Source organism: Aulostomus chinensis, chromosome 3 (assembly GCF_037954235.1).
Source record: "Aulostomus chinensis isolate RoL2024-O1b breed Wild chromosome 3, RoL_Achi_v1.0, whole genome shotgun sequence".
NCBI lineage: Eukaryota > Metazoa > Chordata > Actinopteri > Syngnathiformes > Aulostomidae > Aulostomus > Aulostomus chinensis.
This window is the reverse complement of record NC_141322.1, coordinates 25,461,772-25,478,840: the sequence shown is the minus strand read 5'-3', so window position 1 is coordinate 25,478,840 and position 17,069 is coordinate 25,461,772. Positions and strand designations below refer to the sequence as shown.

The following is a 17,069-nucleotide window of genomic DNA, read 5'->3' as shown; positions in this document are numbered from 1 at the left end:
CGGAAAATTTAATGAACACTTAACACGAGAGATTGTTATTTGTTTCTTGTTTACAATCACAAGATAACATTGTTTTTTAAAGACTAAGACCACCCCTTAACCTTTACCACGTGGTTGTTATTTTAACAAAAATCCCTTAAACTTAAGAAAGTAAACACTTTAAGCCAAACATGATGTTTCCAAACTTAAAAAAGGTGTTTCCTTTAGCCAAAACCATGATCTTTTCCTGGAGTTCATAATAACCTAACTGGAAAAAAAACCTTCAATTGTTGTTTTGCTGGAGATAAGAATCAGTCATCAGCTTGTGAAAGTTATTTTAGAGAGGTCTTAGAGTGCACCTCATCCAATGAAGTTTTGAAAATCACTTTCTAGGTGATCTGATCACACAGAAATGCAAGTAAACATCATCTGTTGAACACATGGTGGGTGCACACTCGAGGAAAAAACAACGCAGTGATACATTTGCCACACGGCTTGTTTCTTTCTCTACATCCCCGTCCCGCCTGTTGTTTGATAAGTACAGTAATTTTGCAAAACATTGCCTTGCGGTCTTTTACAGTGGTTGTTGCAATAACTTGTTCTGCTTTAGCCCACATGTGAATACCTCACACACACACACACACATACACGCACACACACACACGCACACACTTTTCATCTAAGAGTCTTTTGATGTTAATGGGAGATTTATTTGAGCTTCTGCACTGTCTCAACATGCTTGTTTTGATTTCAAACCCATTTCCGAGTTCCTCTCCTTGTTTACTACGTCATTGAGCAATAGTTCTTTTCCCAATGAAACCTGATATTGTTACTGTAGGCTAAGGAATGTTTTGCACCCAATGAGTAGCAGGGTGTGTTCACATTGGTTTGCTTGTTCCTGAAAAGCCCCCTTAGAGAATCCGCTGTGTACTCTCTCGTTATTTATGAATGAGAAGTAACACATACCGCATGTCATACAAAAATGAAGGCACAACTTTTTTTTTGTTGTTGTTGGAGGAATGTGTAAGCGTGAACAAGATGTTTTTTTTCCTGTCTCCATCAGTACATGTTTTCTTTAACCTCAATTTGATCCCAACTTTGGCCTCAACCAGTCATTTCCTGCCTTGCTTAACCTCGACCTATCAGGCTTCTATACATCTACAACCTTGATAGCTGTCCAGTATCCGTTAAAGTGATTCAGTGGAAGTTTTGACAATTTTTTTTTTTTATCTCCTCCCTCTTTCCCGGAATTTCATTCAATGACCCCGACCTAGTGACATCACATTGTGTCATGTTGGCATGCAGTTTACTTAAAAATGGGTTTTTGGTAGGGGAGCCCCAACCAGTTTCAGGGGAGGTGTAGTGACTGGAGGTTAGGACATAATGTAGGGCAGTCTAAATATGTGGGATTCAGTTGAAAATATTGTTAACAGAAACAGTTTTGGGGAAATGTTCCTGTTTTTTGTACATTTCCTAAGTCAGAGTCTCATAAACGATGCCGACCCACATTATCTTCCTGTGTTCTACGTCTGAGCTTCCCCCCAGAATTTGACCAGAAATCCTCTTTATTATCTTGCTACGGTGATATACTGTATTTTTTTCTTCTTCTTCTTTTTTTTTTTGTGACACGCACCATAAGCTGTAGCATTATAAAGTAATTCGACTGGCGTAAAGTGTGTCATTCAGAGGAACGTCCGAATCTGGTTCATCTTAGAATCTTGTCATCTATGTGAAAGTAGTAATCAGACACTTTACGCCTCACTGTTTGTGCTAAAGTTCACCAAGGCAGAATATTTGGATGTATTGTTGTGCCTCTGATCTGAGAGGGGAGGTAGTAGCAGCATCACATATGTGTGAAAGGGACAGCTGGAATGTAACTGCAGCTCATCACAGCACTGTTGGGTTTATACACTGCACTTTGACATGTCTGGCTGTGTGAACAAGCAGAGTGTGGTGGGTTCAATTTTACTGCAATATTGTGGAATCTCTGTGTAAAAGTGACTACTGAAATTTAATTAGATGGTTAAAAACATCTTTGTGAGTTATGCGGTTGAAAATCCAATAAAAAAAAAATACAAGTTGTGCCACAATTGATCAAGGAAGTGGTCTACTGTATTCATCCATTAATTAAATAGAATAACATAGACATCTCTGATAGCAATAACACTGGTGAATGTACAGTGAACTTGGTTTTTTTTTTCTGTCCTGAAAATTCCTTGTCAATTACAGAGCGGAGAGTTTGTTTTTTTGTGCATGTTCTGTCTTTTCCTCTGCAGCGATGAGGGACACATGAAGGATGGTTTCTTTAGTCATGAACCACCATGAAGCTCAAGACCGTTGCCAAAGTTAATGCGAATTTCATTGTGCAAACTCATCTATGTTCTGCCATGCACAGCCTCCTCTGAATGCCCACCAGCAGGCTGACAGGACATTTGGTGCATGATGACATCCACCCAGAGGTTCTGTTTAGAGTGATAAGATAACACAGGCAGGGCGATGAGTTGATGGGGCCATGGGGGTACACTGTACCTGAGGGTCAAAACTTTGACAAATTTACCTCTGAGGTTCAGGTCGGTGGAGAGATCAAAGTGTAGCCGAGTGTGCCAACAATGTAATCAAGGAGTTGAATGCGGCCGCGGTGGCAAAGGTGATGTAACCATGGCAGATCTTCAAAGAGATCAAAGTGTTGCATTACTTTTGATTTGTGCATGTGTGGTGGTTCAAACACATCCACAGAAATCACAGGAAAATACAACGCAATTCAATTCAACCAGGAACTAGCAACATCCACTGACATGTAATTTTAAGCAATGTCGTGCCACAGCCATGCAATGCAGTGTTATGCATTTTTTTGGTCATTTCACATGATTCCGGTGTCCAGTTTAAGAATTTGATGGTAAAAGTGAAGTTATCATGCAAAGTCTTTGTAGGCATTCCCTGAAAATAATGTCGTAGCTCAAGCTGAGGTGGAGAAGGCAGCGAGGTTCCAGGAGGCTGAGTAGGAGGCAAAGGAGATTAAGCAGAATAAGGCAAACTCTCAGAAATCCATGCACATATGACTTTTTCATGCCAAACGTGCAATTCACAATTTTTTAATACAATAATCCATTTGTAAATTTTAGTCTTTGGCTTGTTAAAAACTGCACCTGACTCATGAATGGACCGCCCCGTCACATCAACGCTGAGGGGAAGAAGCTCCCAGTGAATTGTTTTTTGATGTGATCTTGTGCTTGCGTTGGAATCTTGCATGATCCCTCAAATCCAGCTTGCAAGGTAACATGATTCGGGGAGACATAGAGGAGAGCGTAAAATGTAAAAACGATGCAGAATAAAGCATCCAAACTAAATATAAGGAAGAACTAGTGGCGTTGTTGTTTTTTCTGTATTAAAGAAGAAGAAAGATGTTTTTTCTGTAATCTCTTGACATTAATTCACTCTCTCTATAAATATTCAATATTCACTCATTCCAAGCTAAACAAAACACACTTTTAAGTCTCACGTAATGACACACTATGAAAACAGTTCTCGCTGTTATCTTGCCTCTCTAACAACAATACCCTCGACACTCTACACACTTGACCTTTAAATAAACACACGTAGATAACATTGTCCTTTCATTCAAAATACAAGACTGTTGACTTGGTCATATAATAGGCGAGGCATCAACAGAGAACATGTCCTATAATCAACACCACACAAAGTGCTTAGCAACCACTGACCTTGTCAAATACAACGGCACTTGTTGCGCTCCTCAACCAACTGGCCTTTACATTCCATCCATTAATATAAATATTATTATAATATCCATTATTACAGGTTCAACCATCGGAAAAATATGGCCGACAAGTTTTGCTAGTACGACTGCATTCAAAGCATCGCTAGCTTAACCCTGTTGTGTGTTCTGCAGCTTCAGTGCTCTTCAGAGACTAACATTACGGAAACCACTACAGAAAATACACGAACACAACACACAATCACACACTACAAACTTATTTGTGCGAAAAATTTCTACATACTTCGGCGTACTGACCAGGCGTCACGCCACATATTTGGTTTCACTTAGTCTTTTTCTCATTTTCTATTTTAGCTGAAGTGTAAATGAAAGGATTAACCATCCATTAAATATAAATTTAGGGCAACAACAGCTCAGCATAACCGCTGGTTGCCTGGCAACAACACAGCAAAGAGAAGATACCCAGAAATCATTGTTCACCAAAAGAGAGAGCCAGAAAATCTGCTTTGACATTTTCTGTCATTATGGGATGCTAAGCTAAGTGCTAATGTGGATGCAGATTCATGTAGAGACATAGAAGTGGAATCATTCTTCATACTCAAACTCAAACTTAATATGAATGTTTATTAGCTTGTTAGCAAATGTGTCAATGTTCCTCTCCTGCTGCTCATTTTAACATCAAGTCAAAATTTTTTTAACGTTCTGTAGAATAATAAAACTTACAAGAAGAAACAAGGCAGAACAGGGCAGCAGAAATACCAAGGAATTGTTTCTCCGGGTCAATAATGATATTTTATGGCTCTAACTGCTTTAGCTCCGTTGAAGCTGTCCTAATTTGCTAAGAACTTCTACCATGAGTTTTCCGGGACATTTAGTTCACTTAGGTCACAGACCTCTGCTAGCTGTACTCTCAATGACCCCTGCATCTATGAATCTGTCCTCGCTAACATTAGTTCACCTCAGTCACCCCTGCCCCTGTAGGATCCAGTACTCCTATCACACTGCATGAACAACAGTGGTAGGTTGCTTTTCTTTGCTTGCTAAGAGGAAAAATGTAATTGTGACAAATATTTGACCTAGTATTTGACTTTGCTGCTGCGTAATGACCATCCGGCCAGACCTGTGGCCTCACGTCTAGACTGACCTGTCAGCCTGTTGCTGTCAGGAATCAGGGATTTAGCTCCAACTCCATCAAGGGAATCCTGACCCAAATTCTGAACTGGTCTTCCCTCCACTGGCCTGAATGCAACCACGAGGCAACAGCATTCTCAGTGTCTAGAAGGAGTTCACCAAGTTCATGGAGATCTCCTGCTTTACTCACTCCAACTCCAGCCCTTCCCCATCATCTCGATCAATAAGAATGGCCTACTTTCTGGCCAAAGTCAATAATCTCTAGGCTATTGTTTGTTTGTATCCAAAAAAACCTTTATGTTTTATGACATTAAAATTGGCTCCTTTTAAGGCTCTATCAAACCCAAGAATGTGCAATGAGTCGGGACGCACTAAAAACTGCCCATTTACAGGCTGAGTGGCATGTAAAGTTATTAAACTGCGAGGATGAAAAGTGTTTTCGATAGTATTTAGGAACATCTCACACCTGCAGTGGGTTTGAAGTGCAAAACACACTGCCAGAGGGAGGATGGTGGTAGTTGGTGCTCTGTGCATTACTTCACTCCTGCTCTGTTGTAAATATTTTCATTCTTAGTTTAAGGGTGTGCTCTGGATAAGGGGGCACCTCACATTCTAGGTCAACGTTGTTATATGACCATTTAGGCTGCTATGACTGTACAAAGCTTTTACATCTCTACTATAACGCTAACTAATCTCCTCGGCTGTGGCCTCCACATTATTTTCCAGGAGCATGGTGGTCTCTCACGGTGCACATGAATGTGTGTTTTTGCTTTCATAAATGAATGTAAATCTTTGTGTGCATGCATGACCGCGTTTCTTTGCATGTGCCTGGACCTCAGAGCTGCTTCCACGCTTCAAACCCAATCAACGAACTCACTGACCTGCCACTCAATCTGGACATCAGCGAGTTTGAGTCATCAGGTTTGCCTGCCCTATGTACTGATGACTAAACTACTGCCTGAGAAGGTCATCTACCCCCTGTATCGGTTCTGATTTCAATCAGAAGCATTCAGTCAATCCTGAAATCATCTGGAGTGTGAATGCTATTCCACTAAACACAACAGATGAATCCCCCCCCCCCCCCCCAAAAATGTGCATTTACTTCATGCAATATATTTTGGTCAAAGAAATTTCCTGAAAAATAACTATTTTATCAATGGTGAAAAACAATATTCATGGACTATAAAATGAAATCCAACTATATTACACTCGATATTCGATATCAGGTTTGTAAACATGAATCGTTAACTGCATTAACAGTATCTTTGATGAAAAAATAAAAAGAGCAAAAACAAACAGCCTCTGTCACCTATTCCACACAAGGTCACAGAGGAAGATATTGCGTAGTTCTATTTGCCTCCAGAGAACATCACGAGAAAACATGTTTTCTCAATGACTTGCACCCTGCTCAGTGCCAGCTGTCCGTGACACTGCCATCGTTACTTTGTGTTCAGTACAGAGCAGGTTGAAGTTCTGGTGTGAAGCCTTATCAGGCCGCTGCTCTCATTTGAGCTGTTTGGGTCATGAAGGGAAACAACTGAGAGAGTATTCTGTCTACTTATGACTAACAACCACTGTTGAGGTCCTAATTACAAAAAACGTGATTAAGAAATTAGCAAGTAAAAAAAAGAAATACATCCACAGAACTTTTAGCAAAGGTGCAGAATGAAAGTCTTAATTTACCTAAAAGAAAAATATTATAGTGATGAAATAATTTCTGTCTTTTTTTTTGTAATCCTATCAGAGGCAAAATGTTCAGAGTATTTACATTCCAGCAAACTGGCTGACAAATTGGAAAGGATGAGCAATTAGCATAAACACGTTGCTGTCACGCGATATCTTTCTGTTGTCACCAACCGCAGGAGCTCAGGAGTTGTAAGGTGTTGGGTTAACTGGAGGATTGGCTGAGAAACGAAAAGGAGTCATTACGTCACTCTTCTCAAACACTGTCAAAACAAAAGGAGCAAGGCGTGGGTCACTACTGGTTCAGAAGCTCTAGGTTGGTCTCGCCTGAAAGACCAAAATGGAAAGACCACTAATTAACAATAACAATAGCTCAAGTTAGCACCTTTAGCCTCTAACAGGTTCATGTAAAGACTCCTTGAATGAGCTGTCTGTCTTATTACCGTTAATCCAACTCTAGATAGTTGTGTCAACCCTGGCAACCAGAAGAGTAGATCAGTGCAGCTAAAGTGAGTAAATGTTGTCCATTGCACCTTTAATGAGAGAGAAAACTACTGAGCTCGCTGAGTTGGGATGGATCATGTTCTGGATCAGGGATCTGGAATCTGGAAGACTTACTTCTGGAAAACTATTATTAAGACGCTGGGAACAGACTACCTGGTAGAGTCTGTTCCCAGCCTCTTAATTCTTTACACAACTGGGGAAAGAAATACCATTACTGCAATGCATAACTGCACAACAGGGGTAATAACTTCAGGGGTACTGACAAAGTGTCTTTTCCTTTTGGAAGTTTGTTAAATATTATATTTTGGTGCCACGTTTTTTCTCTTGCAGTAGACATAGTAGTACACATGCTAAAGTGTCATATTTCCATCCATGACCTAAATTTTACAGTACTTTGAAACTGAAGGAATTTTTAAAGGGCCTCTTTGCCAATTTTACATGTGAATCTCATTTTACTCGTGTCGTTGAAATTCTACTCAGTTTACAAAACCAGTTGTATAATTTGTTTTGTGGGCTCTGGAGGTAACTGATGATGTCATCAAGGGTCATCTCACTTCCAGGAGATAAAAATTTGGGCGTTAAATACATGATATTTACTAAGCAGTCCTTTAGAAGATGCTGCCTCTTGGAAGTCATTACATTACCCCCAAGAAGTAGGTCAACCTTACGGGAATACACTGATTTGCTGTGTTGCCAAGAGGAATATGAGAAGAGTGTTAGCGTGCCTGAACAACCAGTTAGCTTAGCTTCACACAAGGGGTGTGGGGGGGGGGGTGCAGGGTTCAAGGGTCAAGGTTGTTCTGATGCCACCTGAGTCTGTACTTTTACAGGGCGCGAGCACGCGCGCACACGCACGCACGCACACACACACACACACACACACACACAGGGCCCCTGCACATGTTATTTAAGCCATGCCAGCTCACAGGTTGCGTGTGTGAGTGTGTGTGTGTGTGTGTGTGTGTGTATGACATCAGGGAGAAGTGGTCTGACCGCAGGTAAACCCATCAACCTGTCGAAATCCCTTTTCAAAAGCTGATTAATAATTTGATGATAGACTTCACATCTTTTGCAAAAAAATAATAATTTAAATGTAAAATCCTTGTAAAGCATGTGTTTGTTTGTTTGTTTTTTTTAAAAAAAGAAGCTTTTTCCACGTCACAGTTTGGAAAGTCAAGTATGTGGGTACATGTGAGTATCTGGATGAAGTGGCAGTTGTCAGAAGATTTTTTTATTTTCTAAAGTGTCTGTAACTAATAGGGATTTCATTTAAAATCTTTCTCTCTCTCTCTCTCTCTCTCTCTCTCTCTCTCACACACACACACACACACACACGATCAAATATTTGCCCACGATGTAGAAGTGTGGTAGTAGTATTTGCTTTGCCAAAGTTTCGGTTCTTCCGATCGCGGGTCACTCTATAAGACTCGCCACCTCTTCTGTGGCCTGTGTTTATTTATAAAGCGCGCGGGGGGGGGGGGGGGGGGGGGGCTTCCTTAGTCTATCTGAGGTCATACGATCCTCTCAACGTGGGTTCATAAATGAATGGTGGGTTCGACGACCACACCATGCAGCACAGACCCCTGATTGGTTCGGTGCACGGCAGGAATAAACACAGTCAAGGTATATATATTGGAGCAAGGTGTGACACTTCCAAGAAACGAGTAAAGCCCGAGATAAAGACAACGAAGAGCTGCGGTTAAACATTAGTTCACTTCTTTTTTTTCCCTCTCTCTCTCTCTCTCCCTCTCTCTCTCTCTCTCTCCATTGACGTATCCACAAATTCGAAGATGAAGGCTCAGATCCAAAAAGTTCCTCAGATACTAGAGTTGCTGAAGAAGAAGACTGTGGGGCTGCAGCACTTCAAGCCAACATCCTCAGCGTGCGTCCTGCAGGAGAAGGATGCTTTGGAGGCTGCGCGGTGCCCTCACGCCGCCTCCACAGTTCACAGTCTGAACGCGATACCGGGACCCACCATCTGGCCCCTGGTCGGTAGTCTGGTTGAGCTGCTGATGAAAGGAGGTCTGACAAGACAACACGAGGCACTGGTGCGGTAATATTACTAACAACATGGGAGGAGGGGGAGACGTTGGAAATCGTTTCTATTCCCTTAATTGATTAAAATTTTACTTCTTTTTTGTGTTCGTGTGTGTGACTGATTTAGATTGAGTATCATAAGAAGTTTGGCAAGATATTCCGGATGAAACTCGGCTCCTTTGAGTCGGTGCACATTGGCGCGCCTTGCTTGCTGGAGGCGCTCTATCGGAAGGAGGCAAATTATCCTCAGAGGCTGGAGATCAAACCCTGGAAAGCATACAGAGACATGAGAGACGAGGAGTACGGACTCCTCATCCTGTAAGTAGAAGTCTGACGGAGAGCTTAGCGATGTGGAAAATAGATATCCACAACCCCGTAGTTTAGAAGCGGAAATGTGAAATATTAAAGCGCACTGGTTTGCAGTGAGGGGAAAGACTGGCAGAGAGTGAGGAGCGTCTTCCAGCAGAAACTGATGAAGCCGACAGAGGTGGTGAAGCTCGATGGCAAAATAAACGAGGTAAGGCTCTAAAAGGAGAAACAGACTTCGCATTCTTAATGATTTATATCGGATTAGTTTTGATTCGTGACTTTTTCTGTTTGAATTTTTTAAAAAAAAACAGGTGTTGGTAGATTTTGTCAGCCGAATCGGGAAAACAAACGTGGATGGAAAGATTGAAGACTTGTACTTCGAACTGAATAAATGGTCTTTTGAGAGTAAGTCCAGCTTCCTTTGTTTACTTAATATGTTTCTGTTAATTAATGTTACAACCTACTGATCTTTAAAATACTCATTTTAGAAGCTGGAGCATGCTTGACTTGTGTAATAACCCTTTCAAAATGTATGATTAGGAACTGTACGGGTACATAGATAATGTTGGGCTTAGGACTTATAAAATATTTGTGACTAATTTGTATTAAAGCTACTTTTTATACAAATGTTACATGTCACTCTTCAAATCCTGACAGTATGTTCATTTAACTCTTCTTCTTGGCTCTTTTCCCCCCTCTTCCAGCCATCTGCCTCATTCTCTATGACAAGAGATTTGGTCTGCTGCAGGAGAAAGTCAACGAGGAAGCCATGAACTTCATCACGGCTGTGAAAAAAGTGAGTGCGCCTGTTTTTGAACCTCTGGTAATAGCTGATAGGATTTAATGGTGATCTGGGAGATGTGTAGAGCTTTGCACTCCCGAGTCTGTAGAAACAGCCTAGTTCACCAGGTTCACGTCAGCTGAGGTCAGCTGAGCTGCAGCCAGTGATGCAGTGTCTGTCTGAAACTCTCACTGGGTTTACGGGGAGAAACCAATATTGTCTTGAGTGAAAAGATTATAAGCGTAGTCACACAAAGGTCTGACAGGGGAGAAGAACAAACACCGCAGAGCAGATTGCATCAGAGATGGTCACTGAGAGTGCTGATGATTAGATTTAACCCCCCATCCTCTCCTCTTATCTCCTCCCTTTCTCTGCAGATGATGAGCACTTTTGGGATGATGATTGTCACACCTGTGGAGCTCCACAAGAACCTAAACACCAGAACATGGCAGGACCACACTGTCGCATGGGACCGCATTTTCAGCACAGGTACAAACACCGAAGTAAAAAGAAACTGCACCACAAGAAGAAGAGGAGGAATACACCCTCCTCTGTCTATGTTCATGTCCCAGAGTTCTGGTACAGCTTGTCTCCCCTCCTCCCTGACATTGAGCCAAGTGAGTCAGGTGACAGGTAGAGAAGAACAGAGGAAGGGTGAATTTGAACTGGGTGGCTCAGTTCTTTGTGTACTTGGCACTCTGGGTAAACGATTGAGTTGAGCCAGAGTTGTAGTAAACCGCATGACCTAAGAGGGACAAACCTGCCAAATATTTGTAATAGCGGGAGGTGGGGGTGAAACACAGAGGCAGGAACAAGATGATGCTGGTTGGGCTGTTTATTTGGCTGACACACACTCATAAACACACCCTTTCCCAAAATATGGTCCCAAACCACATACAAGTACTCACCCAAACCTCACAAGTCCGTGTTTGCTCTCGGAGAGCGTGCACGAGCCGACCGCCAGCCAGTTATTTAGTTTAGTATAGTTTGTTGTTGTGTTTTACATTCAGCCCGACCAAACAGATAAACGGGCAGAGTTCAAACAAGTGCAACTGCAACAGCATTACAGAAATAGAGAGGCATACCAGTCACCTCAGGATACAGATCATATGGACTAAATGTCATATAAGGATTAAAAAAAAATAGACCTGACACATTTGAGACTGAAACAGGATCCGCATGTCACAGATTACATCTATGTTGTTTTCTGATGACTTGTAAACAAGCAATCAAATGCACGAATCCATTTATAATACAGGGGATGGACACAGTTGAGTTAGTTGACACACAATTCACTTAGTGTAATAAATGAGGCCTTTATCAAAGAGTGAGATGCTGCGCGCAGCTAAAGATCGAGTGTTGTGAAGAAGAGGAAAAAGTAGACCCATGAAGTAGTTTACCGGCCATACAAATTAGTTGCCGTTTACCTTTCTGGTGACAGATGCATAAAAAGGTGTCAAAGCAACACGATACGCAACTGAGATATAAAACAGATCAAATTATCTGTGTCCGGCAGTTGCCTCGGTTTAAATGAAGTTAATAAAGTTTAATATATGATCGTGAACTGTCAGCATTTGGCATAAAACCTAACTACGCAGTAAAAGAGGAGCAGGTACAAGCGACCAGGGAAGAGGAATATGACTGACAGAGAGAAGGAAAACAGCTGATTCGGAACCTTGTGTTGGTTAATTTCAAATTTCAAATAACTTGCAAACAGAGAAGCACTTTCTTTAGGTCAATAGGTTTGAATCCATTGCCTCTGTTTCTACAGCCAAAGTCTACATCGACAAGAAATTGAAGAGGAACGCCATCAGGGCGCCAGATGACTTAATTGGTGACATCTTACACCACAGTTGCCTCTCTAAGAAGGAGCTGTACGCTGCCATCACGGAACTACAGATCGGAGGGGTGGAAACGGTGAGCGGTGTTTTAAACTCATTTCAAACTACTTTTTCCAGCCTATTACTATATAAATATGTTCAAGAGAATGTTAGAATATCCGCAGCCCACCAGTTCAAGAGCATTACCTTTCGCCTAGTTCCTGCCAGTAGGAAGAAAAGAAAGAAAAACCTCTAAAACAAACAGGTGCTGCAGTTACAGTGCTGCTTCAAAAGCAGAAAATAAATGTGGTGTGGATGTAACCGAGGAGCCTTTGAGGAACCCCAAACATTTCTCAACTCCTTTCAGGACCCCACTGAGGAATGCACTTAGAGTAGCTGCCTCACTAAGTGACATCTCCCTCTGCCCTTTTCCTTCTTTTTCACTCCTTTCTTTCTTCCTCCCTCCCTCTCTCTCTCTTTCTCTCTCTCTCTCTCTCTCTCTCTCTCTCTCTCTCTCCCACACTGTGTTTACACTTCTCAGACTGCCAACAGTATGCTGTGGGCTATTTTCAACCTGTCACGTAACCCTGACGCCCAGAAGAGGCTGCTGACGGAGATTAGAGAGGTGGTGCCTCCAGACCAGGACCCATGTGGAGAGCACATCAAGAGCATGCCCTACCTCAAAGCCTGCCTCAAGGAGTCTATGAGGTACAGTGGGACGGGGTCGCTGCTGTCCACACACAAATCTTAGGGCCTCAGGAAGCTGCTCGCTGCTACTATGAGACATAATTAGCAGGCAATAAAAGAGGCCACGGTCATGAAGTACAGCTACTCAACATGACATCACACAAACTACCAATATCTGATCTATCTGCAGTTTCGAACCACACTCATTCAATTCGTCAACAGCAAAAAGACATCTGTTTCATACAATATCACTAAATTTACTTCAGTGATAATAGATAGATGGATATTTCTAAACCAGGGCAGTACTTTCTCATGTTTTTTAGCCAAAATGAACCCTTTCAGGAATTTGGTCCAATATCAAATAGAAACCACAACAAAAAAAAAAAAAAAACTGCAAAGACACATTTGTCCAAGTCCAAATTTTTGTTCCCACCACTGACAGTCTCAGATTATATTCTGACAGCATGATGGGAAGGATCCCCACAGATAATCTCACAGGGGGTGAGTTGTTGCGGGGAGACACAGCTGGATTACAGCTTGGTCACAGTTTAATGTAAAATTACACATTTTCTTTCACGTGTGCATTTCTGAAATGACACGCTACACTTCAGGATGCTTCCATTGAAGACCTTTAGGGGCCGAGGACACTGAAGTTGTGACAATGGATCATTTTGACCAGCACGTCTTCCGTCAGTCAAAGAGCAGAAATCCCAAACCAAAGTGCTTTTTCTCAAAAAAAAAAATGCTGAAACCTGCTGGAGACACAATGAAGGTCATGTTATTAACACAAGTTTTTGTGTTGACCTCTTTCATTCAATAAGCCAAAGTACTCACCCTGAAGAAGCTGAACAAAAACAATTACTTCTATTTCTTTCGGAATCATGTTGTCAGAAGTGCAACCATCTGAGCCTGCCGGTGGCAAAAAAAAAAAAAAAAATTGTACAAGGAACCCGAAATATGCGCCCTCTCTGGTTTGTTAATGTTTCCTGTGATAATGGACGTGCTAAGAGTGACACGGAAGGTGTCATGTAGCAGTTGTGATGTTCGGTCACACCATGCAACACAATAGCAGAAATGAAGCAAGAAGTAAGAAAATAAGAGTAGATGGTCACAGGTCAGGGGAAAAAAAACAACTTCTATAATCACTCTTTGAATAGGACATGCCAGTCTGAACCTAAATCTGCACTGATTATGTTTTGTTGATATAGAAATGTTACTACTAAGCCTTGATAAATTAAATTGAACTTTTTTCCCCCGCTAATCCCAGTGCTCTTTAATTTCAAGTAGGTCATTAAGGATTGTCAGTAATTAAGGATATTGTTACGAGTTCTCCAGCTATATTACCACGGAGATTAAGAACCCAAACTCACACACATGACTGGCTTCAAAAAAAAAAAAAAAAAAAAAAGCCTTCATGAGAAATAGTGGAATAACCAGTAACATGTAGTAAAGCTTAAGTCTGCTGTGTGGTCACGTTCACATTACCTCTTACATGCTCCACTTTCTCCGCTCTCATGTAGTCACAAGTTGTCTATGATGTTTTTTAAGGCTAATACCCTCGCTACATCACCCAGGGAATGTATATGACCTCTGACTGGAGATTATATCTCACCTCATATTGCACTGTGAAAAACATAGGAGTGTGTTTTGCGGCTGTTAAACAGCTTAGACATGCGTGTCATGCTACATTATACTTTCACTGAGGCTGTATTCTCATGCTCTGTTTTCAAATTCTTCCAGGTTATCGCCATCAGTTCCATTCACTAGCCGGACCCTGGACAAAGACACTGTGTTGGGAGATTATGCCATTCCCAAAGGAGTAAGTGGCTTAGTGTTCGTTACCATACACCTGACATGAGCAGATTACAGTCTTGCATTCATTTACATTAGACTGATGTCTGAATGAGACATGTTACAAAAACAGCTCACACACTCTACAAAGTCTGACTGTAGAAATTCTTGTGTGCAATTCAGTAAACAGAATAAAAGGCTTAGAATTATTAGGCTAAGAAGGTCTTTAATAGACTTTGATTGTCACAATTCCACTTATTTCAATCCTCCTAAGCTATTAATGGAAAGTCTGCTGCACATGTCTGAGAAGTCATATGCATTTATTTGCAGATATGCTAATTACTATTCTCATATTGATCTATTTCCAGACAGTCTTGATGATTAATAGCCATGCGCTCGGCTCCAATGAGGAGTACTTCGACAATGGGAAGCAGTTTAAACCTGAGCGATGGCTACGGGAGAACAACAACATCAACCCTTTCGCTCACGTTCCCTTTGGCATTGGAAAGAGGATGTGCATTGGCCGGCGGCTGGCAGAGCTGCAGCTGCATCTGGCCATGTGCTGGGTAAGTTTGGGTTTACCAAAACATAATCAACATGGTGTGCAAATTATCAAATATCAGTGACAGATCATTAAAATACTACATTATGTCTCACTACCAAACCTAAATTGAGGATTCTTCTTCTCTGTCTGACAGCTGGTGCGAGACTATGAGATTGTGGCAACAGATTACAAGCCGGTGGACGTGATCCATTCGGGAGTTTTAGTTCCTAAAAGAGAATTGCCTGTCGCCTTCATCAAGAGATGAGGCAAGAACCAGACTTGAGTTCTGTTTTCTTGTCTGTTTCCTACTGCAAAATACCGCATGGCGACTAAAGATGTTTTTTCCCCTTTTCCTCCTCTCAGGCTCCAGATTCAAATCTCCCTCTGTTGTTGCTTTGTATATAGAAAGGAAAGGCACAAGATTTATTTTAAATATAACAATAACATGAATACCTCAAACCTATTTAAAACTTTTACTTATGTCTTGTTAATGACTCACCAAAACACCGGTTGGTATGTACAAAGTGAATGTTGTACAGAGGCAGCTGTATTCAAATTGTAATGTATATTATTTCACACATGTATGTAGTATATAAGATTTCTTTTTGTTTGTGTGTGTATATATATATATATATATATATATATATATATATATATATATAAAAACAGACACACAATTATATATATTTATACATGCATGTCTACTCTTCATTGTGTATAATAAGTACAATTATGAAAATGTAATAATGTATATTGTTTTATGTAGAGACATATTGTATTCCCTGTAATAAATACACAGAAATCAACCTGTGTTCACTTTTTCATCTGCTGCATTCATTAAGCCATTTGATGTTTTTTACACCTTGGAAAACAGATAAATGAATTTGGCTGTTTGGCTGCTTAGCGGTTAATTATTTTATACATACATATTTTGCTTTAAATAACTCTAAAGCTGTTTATGAGAAGAGAAACTTTTGAATACTTCCAAAGGAAGTCAAGGGGTCCTGTATATTTGGTAAAAAAAAAAAAAAAAAAGGTTTCTGCGTAGTTTAAAGTTTCTCTCATGCGACTCCTCCTTTGACCTCCTCATCATTATCCCTCAAACCCTGTGGACACGAGCTATCATTTTTTTTACCCAACAAAACACTACACATGCTTTGACTAGAAAAATAGGTAACCTTTGAGAAATGCCTGCTTACCAGCAGTATTAAATCTAAAGCCCAACTTTAGCAGGTATTTTTAATTTGTCTCCAACAGAAAACAACTTCTTTCATGGCTTTTCCTGAAATGAGTGACTGTGTTCGTGAACATAGTAGACATACAGTACTCTGTTACTCTGGCTGTTTACAATTTGCTAGCACAAATAACTTTTTGAGAAGGAGACTTTTGAACCAGTATTCTAACCTCACAGACTTGAAGACCACTTGAGTTTATGTAGTCAGTTGCCCCTTTAACTGCCCGTCCATTATCTTCACCATTTATCCTGTATAAACTGGCGGTGAGCTGGGGCCAATCCCAGGAGACATTGGGCGAGAGGCGGGACCAACATGGACAAGTCTCCAGTCAATCACAGGGCTGACACATACAGACAACCATTCACACCTACGGGCAATTTAGTGTCTGCAATTAACCTAACTCATATGTTTTTGGTCTGTGGGAGGAGGTCGGAGGAAACCTGGGGAAATCATGCCAACCCCAGTATGCCAGCCAACAAGCCAGGACCTTCCTGTTGGTGCTAATACCTGTTGGTGCCCATATTTTGATGTAATATGCAGAAACTTTAACAGGCTGCACTGAAAAGCAGAACCAAAAGCTTGCGGTGTAAGTTTCTTTTTTGGCAGATTCATTTTATTTATCAGGAAATGATAGTAAACTTGCACTAGAATCAAACTGCAATTTGTTGCAATTGGTATATAAGGCATCTCTCATAGTGCTGCATAAATGAATATGGTCTGACGAATTGATAGAAGCTTCCACGATGTTCAGAGCAACTGCTAATACGTGACTGCACTGTGCAATGAGCCAAACCAGAATATCTGTCACATTGCCATAAGAAGAAAAATGTTAGTG

The 17,069-nt window shown here is 41.0% G+C and overlaps 1 protein-coding gene and 1 long non-coding RNA gene across 4 annotated transcripts in view; one reads left to right on the top strand and one right to left on the bottom strand.

Annotated features, from left to right (window-relative positions):
* Positions 1-2,221: 2,221 nt before the first annotated feature.
* The window catches only part of LOC147268389 (uncharacterized), a 26,715-nt gene continuing 11,867 nt past the window's right edge, over positions 2,222-17,069 (bottom strand). The window contains exons 3-4 of the long non-coding RNA XR_015112133.1: positions 2,537-2,646; positions 2,222-2,441 (exon numbers count right to left, since the gene is read on the bottom strand). This is a non-coding gene — a long non-coding RNA (uncharacterized LOC147268389). The remainder of the gene's footprint in view (positions 2,442-2,536; positions 2,647-17,069) is intronic.
* On the top strand, positions 8,524-15,794 carry cyp24a1 (cytochrome P450, family 24, subfamily A, polypeptide 1). Of its 3 annotated transcripts, none has more exons than XM_086199911.1 (12): positions 8,524-8,653; positions 8,821-9,078; positions 9,195-9,385; positions 9,491-9,584; positions 9,688-9,781; positions 10,081-10,172; positions 10,535-10,646; positions 11,929-12,074; positions 12,519-12,685; positions 14,405-14,483; positions 14,824-15,021; positions 15,154-15,794. In XM_086199911.1, the coding sequence occupies exons 2-12, from the start codon at positions 8,821-8,823 to the stop codon at positions 15,262-15,264; spliced, it is 1,542 nt and encodes a 513-aa protein (XP_086056037.1). In that variant the 5' UTR covers positions 8,524-8,653; the 3' UTR covers positions 15,265-15,794. The 3 variants fall into 3 exon arrangements, with proteins under 3 accessions (XP_086056037.1, XP_086056038.1, XP_086056036.1); XM_086199912.1 differs by lacking the exon at positions 8,524-8,653 and having other exon boundaries at positions 8,672-9,078; positions 15,154-15,265; positions 15,363-15,794; XM_086199910.1 differs by lacking the exon at positions 8,524-8,653 and having other exon boundaries at positions 8,672-9,078.